At 39.6% G+C, this 8042-nt stretch overlaps 1 protein-coding gene across 1 annotated transcript; it reads right to left on the reverse strand.

Annotated features, from left to right (window-relative positions):
• Positions 1-1157: 1157 nt before the first annotated feature.
• rag2 (recombination activating gene 2) lies at positions 1158-4125 on the reverse strand. The gene is made up of 2 exons (XM_042496539.2): positions 4047-4125; positions 1158-3153 (listed from the first exon to the last, which is right to left on the reverse strand). Exon 2 carries the CDS (start codon positions 3137-3139, stop codon positions 1538-1540), a length of 1602 nt encoding a protein of 533 aa, XP_042352473.2. The 5' UTR covers positions 3140-3153; positions 4047-4125; the 3' UTR covers positions 1158-1537.
• Positions 4126-8042: the final 3917 nt, after the last annotated feature.

Raw genomic sequence — 8042 nt, forward strand, 5'->3', positions numbered from 1 at the left:
AAAGTCTTTATTGGAGGTGGTGAAGACTCTCAGTTGTCATTTATTTTGCGTACTGTATTATACCAAGGTTCCACTACTATTTTACATTGTAAGTGCTACACAGTATTCAGAAATTCTGCTCTATTTTCACAGAGGAAGTTAACTTAGCATCCTTTTGATGAGTTTATGGGGGAGTTTGTACTTTTTTATCCTTGTTTTTTCCAAAGAATAAAAGACAAAATCTGATGTGATCTTCTGTTTTTTATTTTATTTTATTTTTATTATTGAACAATTTGTATTTGATATTTCTCAACATCATATGATAAATAATTCAGTTAAAGACTGCGATCATAGCTTTTTCATCTATTTATATATTTTACTGTGATACTCAGACACCAAATAACAATGAACTGTCGTACAGCCAAGGGGGTAGGGTTTGTTTCAACATGGCGAGGGACAGATGACATTAAGGGGTTTGGGGGTCCTTCCTCACAAAGTTTTGGGCATCAAACACTTCCTGCATTTGGTGAATTTTTATGCACTGATTTGTGCCTTTTCTGCATCAACATGTGGTGTAAACATATTTAATTTTTTTTATCAAGATAATAGTTGTCTGATATCTTACATGTTTGTTTTGGTTGTAGATAAATGACATGTTACAATATATATTAAGGGAGGTCATGTCCCATGCTTCCTTCCTAAAATCTGCATCTGCATACAGCTAATGGAAACGCAAACACCGCATCCTCCTTTAGATCCTCTGTCAATTATAAATATCATGAAAGCCTTGTAAAAAAAGATACAATTATTAAGACATACAGGTTCTAGTTGCCTTATTCATTATTCAGTTCAATTAAAGAGTTAACTGACTACAGATTTGTGTATTGATATTGACTTTAATTAATTTAACTGTAGTAACAGTTTGGGCACATTTTGCCCTTAGAAACCGATGTTATTAATTTTTTTAGGAAGTGTTATTTTACCCACATATTTTCCCTGTGATCTTTGACAAAATACAATATAACTGCAAACTCTCTTAAAGCTCATAAAAAAATGCAAACTAGAAACACTGATATATCAAGACATTCTGTCACATTAAAAGTTTGCGAAAACCCATTAGAAATAAACAGGTCGAAAAACAGGATGTAAGGCAGTTTATTGTTTATTTCATAGGGTACAGATACGTTTATTGGGTATTTTTCATTCAATAAACATCATTTTAATTGCAGTAAGAAATGCAAAAAGAATTCAGCTCCATCTGGCCATGGGAGAAAGAGTTTGGAAGTAATAACCTGTGGTACTTACAGGAATACAAAATTACAATTAACTGTTAAACAGCTGGTAAAAACAGAAACTAGAAACATTGGAGATAGACTTCAATATTCTGTATTTTTTTGTCAGTGTAAAATTCTGATGAAAATATATACAGCGTAGATGTTTATGGTTTTTTTTTTAGCGCAGATCTGCATATTTTGTATTTTTTATGCCATATTTATTATTTAAACAAGAAACATCCTAATCACACACCACAGTCCTGACAGTGAGCAGTAAACTTGATTCAGTCAAAAAGCCTTCTGAAAAAGCTTTTTTTAGCAGGGGACATCTTGATTGTCGGAGGAGTTTTCCTGTCCTTAACTTTCATGGGAGTTCGCTTCAGAGGCATGACCTGTCGCGGCGGGGTCATCTCCTGGTAGGGCAGGCCTCCATGGTCCAGGCAGAAGTATTTTTTGCTGCCCTGGGAGAGCCTGAGCAGCAGCGTCTCAGACAGCTCCATACACTGGGCATGGACCCAGTGTCCCTCCTCCCCTCTGGAGCAGAAGATCATGGCTGGCCGTTGGAGCTCAGTGGAGTAGAACGGCTCCCACGTGTTGGGGTCCACCTTACAGCCCAGGCAGCATTTCATCCAGTAGCCTGTTTGTGATTCATCCTCCTCATCCTCCTCATTGTACATGCCCTTTTCTCCATCACTACTGTCCTCCAGTTCATGCGGCTCACGCCCAAAGTAGAGCTCCTCAGAGTCTTCCAGAGGAGTGGAGTCGTCGTAATCTGTCGACTCCTGGCTGCAGCCCTGAGATCCTTCCTCTTCTTTGGATTCTCCCTCTGTGTGGAAGCTTACCTGATAGAGGTAGTGCATATCTGCTTGGGATGGCCTTCCCTCAGTAGGCACAGCGAGGAGGAAGCTTCCCTCTCCAGCACTGCCGCCAAACCAAGTGCGACTGTGGATGATATCTGGGGTCCACTTCGGCGAATCTAAGGCCTCAAAGTGGATCCCTTTCTCGTTTAGAATCACCGTGCTGCACTCCATCCTCTTCTGGGAGTCTGACTGATACCCACCTAAGATAATGTATCTGTGAGCGGGACCTGTACGTGTGATTATGGCGCTAGAGATGGATATGCCAGTGTCTAGAGTCTCACAGGAAAGCAAAGGGCTGCCCTGCAGTAGATCAACACGCAGGCGGAAGAGTCGAGGAGGGCGGGAGTCTGAGGCCAGCGAGTGACCCCCGAGGATATAGACACAGTCGTCTCTAGCAAGCGCCAAATGGAAAGACTGTCCATCGCTGAGCTCAGGTAGAGTGTGTGCAGAGGAGCAACCAAACTCCAAATCAAACAGGAACACCCGAGGAGGACAGTCGACCACGCTGTTCCAGCTCTCTGTGGTGCGCTCTCCCACAGGCATGTAGGATCGACCCCCAAACAACACACAAGCTGTCTTCCCACGACTTTGAACCATGCTCATCGTGTGGCCGTATCTGGCCCCCGGCACCTCGCCCACCAGTTCTTTCTCTTTGCAGCACAGGGTCAGTTTACGGTTGCAGCCACGGCTATCAGTGGTCAGCACGTACAGGCTGGATGAGATCTCGTTATTTGGCGTGCGGCCACCGTGGATGAGGTAACTCTCTGGAAGCCCATCATAGGGATCGAGGCGGCAAACAGCTGGGCAACGTAACGGAGGAAGGTAGCACGAGTCATTGGAGAATGAAATGGCCCTCAACTTCACCTCACCACATTTGAACCGAACCCCAAACACTCCCGTTGGACATGAGCGCTTGGGCCAGCCTTTCTGGCCAAACAGGAGAGGTTCACCATCCAGCTGCAGCAGAGAGAAGCCGGGCTGTATGAGGCCTGCACAGTTCACTGGAGTTAATGGCTGCAGGGTCATTTTCCGGCAGGTGCCTGCGTCAAAACAGAACACAAACACAATAATATGTCAGTCAGCTGTTGATTTTTTTCATTCAGGGGGTTTAAATTTTACTTCCTGTTTATTACAGTAACATCTGGAAGACCAAAAGCAATGTAATCCAGACTCCAAAAACATAAACAGCCATTCAGCCTTGCAGTGAGACAGTCTTTTTTACATTTATAAAAGATATAATACATAATGGCTGTCAGCATTCAGGCAGTAATGATATAGATACTGTTTATAGTACAATAAAGGAATAATAATAGTAAAAACAAACAAGTGACATTTAATTAATACCAGCAACAATCCTTAACAAAAATATAACTACTACTACAATTACACATTTTCGAGGACTCATTTTTTTACTGCTACTTTAACTATATGTTGCATGGTTTTTGTATGCTGCTGCTAATGTTCTGCAACACAAATTAATGCTGTGTTTTCTGAGCTTGAAATTTCAACAATATATCCTTCCACACTCAAACAAGTACACAAAGAGTACCTCTTCACTTTATTTTTTTCAACCACAAACAAAACCTCATTTAAACTCTATCTTTAAACCTTACAGGGAGCATTTTAAAGCAGCATGAGACACAAACAAACACTTCCAAAAGCTGCTTCACTGAGTCAGTAACTTTCTGAGAATGTGACGGTATTCAGCATGATTGTTCCTGGAAAAATGGGTCACATTATCTGGGGTCAGTACCATGATGAAACCATTGGACAATGGAACTGTGTGGACATACAGCGTTTGATGACATTTTACATTCAGCAGGATAATAACATAGACTCTACAGGACAAACAGCAGCACAAACAGCAGCACAATATTGCTCACAACGATTACACCCTCCTGAAATTTAGAATCGTCATTTTTAGTTTGCTTACCTTACGGCCAGGGCGAGGGTGCTTGAGCTCACTTGAGTGTGAATCTTACAGTCACCAGGTTGGCTTTATGTAGCCAAACTTTGACAAAGGCAGACAGCGAGAGAGTTTGTGAAGCTTCGTTGACTCACAAACACTTCCAGATCTTGAGGTTAACAGTCTGTGACTGCTGCTCACTGGCAGCTGTGCTGCCTGAATGCATTTAGTGTCTCACTTCAAAGATATTGCTGGATATCAGTTATACAGAGAAAGCTACAACTGGCTCTTGTCTGTTGAACAGGAGCACTCTTAACCTGAATAATACCTAAAGAAATCCAGAACTGTGTGGATACAGTGTGCTTTTTTTTCTCTAGAGATTGGGCAACTTTAAAGGTCAGATCCAAAAGAAAAAAAGGAACACAGAAAGGGAGATTGCATTTTCACATTCAATGAATAAATTGTGTTTTCTGCTTCCAAAACTGGCTTCATTTAAGTGAAACAGTAGCTAAATAAATAATTGAAGCTGATGTTCATAACAGTCCAGATAACAAGCATGCTGGGAAATGTGACCTACATTGTGGAGGAAATGCAGGATGACAAAATGTTTTGAATTAGTCCAACAACGCACTTTTTGTTGTTTTCCTTGCTATAACAAGACACACCTCTGCTGTGTGTGTATGTGTGCGTTTGTGTATGTGTTTGCTTTCTGAGGTCATAGCCATGGAACTTTTTCGACGGGGGGGTGTGCTGGTAGCATAGTATTTTATTTATATTTTTAGGAGGTATATTCTGCATATTTGAATATTATATTGACTATAATATCATATTGAAGAATTTTATATATATATATATATTCAATTATGATAACTGCCAGTGGTGCTCTCTACAAAATGACAAAATTAATTGCTATAGTCAATTATTGTGTAAGTAACACTTTTGCCAACTTTGGGAAAATACTTGTATTCAACAATCTTATCTTAATTATTATATAGACTGAGGCAGATGCACACATCCACATAATTAATCATAAGGTTTACAAATATGCTTCCAATATCAATTTGGAAAACTGAATATCTGAAATTACTTAAAAACTCATCATTTATTACCTGTGGCCAAACTATTTTTAAAACATACAATTCTCAAATAATTAACTTCATGTAGATGATTTAAATTATTTTTCTTCAGGCTCTAGAGTTCCTTATTCACACAATTATTCTAAAGCTTATTGTAGGACATAATCCGTTTTTTTTAAAATTGTTATTATTAATTATTATGAAGGCAATGAACTGACCCTCTGCTGACAATCAGAAAAATTGAGTGAGAGCAACTATTTCAAGGGTGAAAATGGCAGTAGTTTTTCATGCACTGCTTCATAGGAAATAATGTATCCTTTCAGACATAGTGCTTTTTTTGTGTATAGGTCTACTGCATTTACTGTTCCGTGGCCTAGATTCACATTTTCAGCTTGGTTACTGTAGCATTAATTAAAAGCTTTGTTTGTGTATCTGATGTGTCTCTCTTCCCGTTACTGTTCCTGTGCTTTGCTTTCAGATTAAGCCTTTTCCTCCCCCTTTTAATCATGCTTTTGCTTATTTTTGGCATCGAAAATGATCTGATCCTTTAAACACTGTCAGACTGCTCTTATAGCTTTCTGAAAACACGCAATTCAATAGATATGACTATTAGCTGCAACTTGCCTTATACATAAACACTCTCCTTCAGCGCTGAATGACATGCTGTACCGTGAGTGTGAGTCATTAATTCACACAGTAAACTGAACCTGATGCATTATCACAGTATGAAACTGTTTAACAGGGTGTAGACTAAAAGAAACATCATTCTTCAACAATGATGAATGCGTAAGTCTGAAATTTGTTTGTATGTATGTCTCCAGCTTTAAAGACTGACCTACTGTAGGTAAAAGCAGCTTCCCTATATGAGTGACACACACTAAACACCTAGAGAGAAACCGAGCTGGAAGCAGATGTCTACCCCCTCATTAGCATAATGTTTTTGTGCACTGAGCGGCTGAGAGAAAACTTGAGGAGTGCGCAAAACAAAGGCAGAAACCACAAGTGCCTGGAAGACCGTTACAGCTTGAAAACACAAAACAGCAGAGCACCTGTGTGTCTAAACTGATGCTTACAGGGCTGAGTGGAAGAGAAAAGAATTTACTCCTGTTACTAGAGAGGATATAACGCATGAATTCAGATGTCAGTGGGATATGCAGAATGGCTTCTTTTTCTCTTCATTTTTTTTGAGAACTGCTCCATCCGTATGAATTCAGCCTTGAAAAAAATAAACCTCTATAGTCACCTCAAGGCATCCACACAAAGCACTGTTAAAAAGTGCTGCCTGCTATGTAGCTGCAGCTGGGATGGTGCAGAGAGTGAGTAGGAGGCACCGTAGTGTGTGGCAGACCTGGGGCCATGCAAGGATTTGTACATAATTGATAGAACAAAGTAATTAGAATCTATGGTAGCACCTGTTTCTGTCCCTTGTAATGTATCACTACCTGACTGTTGATACCCTGAAGCGCAGTTTTGACGGATGGCGCGGTGACAGCTCTGATGTTCTGACGATCATTGTGCAGTGGTGTTTATCACTATTTAATGTTACGGTAATTGCTCCCCTTGTGGTGATTGGTACTGAGGGCTGGTGCGGCACTTGAACTTCACTTCGGTTGATAAAGCTGCGGTACGGTGGTTTTCATCTGTTGATAGGTGACCTGTAATCCCACAGTTCATTTTCTTCCAGTCTTTTGCTATTTTAGTGGTGATTTGTTTTAATTTTTTAAAAAAATAATTTAGTAATGAATTAAACCTTTTATATCTTTTCTCTTTACTCTTTTATTACATCTGTATCCTTTATCACATATTTTATTTTATTGTTCAGTGAAGCACTTTGAATTGCCCTGCTGTATTTTATGTGCTATACAAATAAAGCTGCCTTGCCTTGTCATTTTGAATACACTGACTCCAAGAATATGACAGAAATGTCAAAAATGTTACGACCATTCCCGTCCTCCCCTAATGTAAAAAGAGTCGCTGTAGTGACAAAGCCAGCGATAATTACCATTTGACTCTACAGCTCCCTTGAGCTCTATGAAGCATTTCAGCGTCTTTCAGCTTGTTGTTGTGTATTTATGGCCTGACACTTTAATGTTTTGGTTCACTCTCACCAGTCTTGTTTCCAGTTGCAGCAGGCAGCTGTTTCCAGGTAAAAAACAGAAAGACAGATAAATCACAAACTGGTTACAATAGTGGAGCATTTAGAGGTTAAAAAATACAACAACTTATGTCTCCCTTAGGAGTTGGTGTGGCCCAAAACAGAGCTAAAAGAAGAGTTAATATCAGACTTGTTTTCATCAGGTTGCCAGTGATGCAACCTCAGTTAAAAGTTGCTCCATGTTTGCTGGATCTATTTATGAGATTCAATGTTGTTAAGCATGTTGTGCTGCCCCCCCACCCCCCAAAAAATTGCCACATATATAAAAATAGGTTTCAAAATTGTGAAAAAAAATAGCAGTAGACTCTTTTTCTGAAGTCATGATCTTAGAAAAAAGAGAAAAGAAAATCCTGTACATGTAAATGGCCCATCTAACTTCACAATTCAGTACACAGTCTATAGTCTTTATACATTTTCAAAAAGTATTCTAACATATATTATCTTTTTAGAACGAAATAATTTGTTTTGCTCAACCTGGATTTAAAGCATTAGACGGGACATATTGACTTTTTTTTATATAACCGCCTTAAGTATTTTAGTAGCCTCAGGTAATGTGTGGGACAGCAGGTAAATCCGCAGCTCTTACGTCAAAGTCCAGTGCCTTGCACGCGTGTTGTAAGCTCACAAACAACCCTCATGCTATTATTTCTGTCTGACATCCCAGATTGGAAAATGTGCTGCCAATTAAGGTAATTCATGTAGCACATGTTTCCTCAAAAACATATTTGGCAAAACAAATCACCAGGATATAAGGGAATTTTGTAAGAAATAGGGTTGTTGCATACACAGTGC

This window comes from Plectropomus leopardus, chromosome 7 (assembly GCF_026936395.1).
Source record: "Plectropomus leopardus strain MGB_pleo_1.0 chromosome 7, ASM2693639v1, whole genome shotgun sequence".
NCBI lineage: Eukaryota > Metazoa > Chordata > Actinopteri > Perciformes > Serranidae > Plectropomus > Plectropomus leopardus.

What these genes read in the sequence shown, in the direction of transcription:
- rag2 (XM_042496539.2), bottom strand. Translation starts at nt 3,139, where the DNA reads ATGACCCTGCAGCCATTAACTCCAGTGAACTGTGCAGGCCTCATACAG.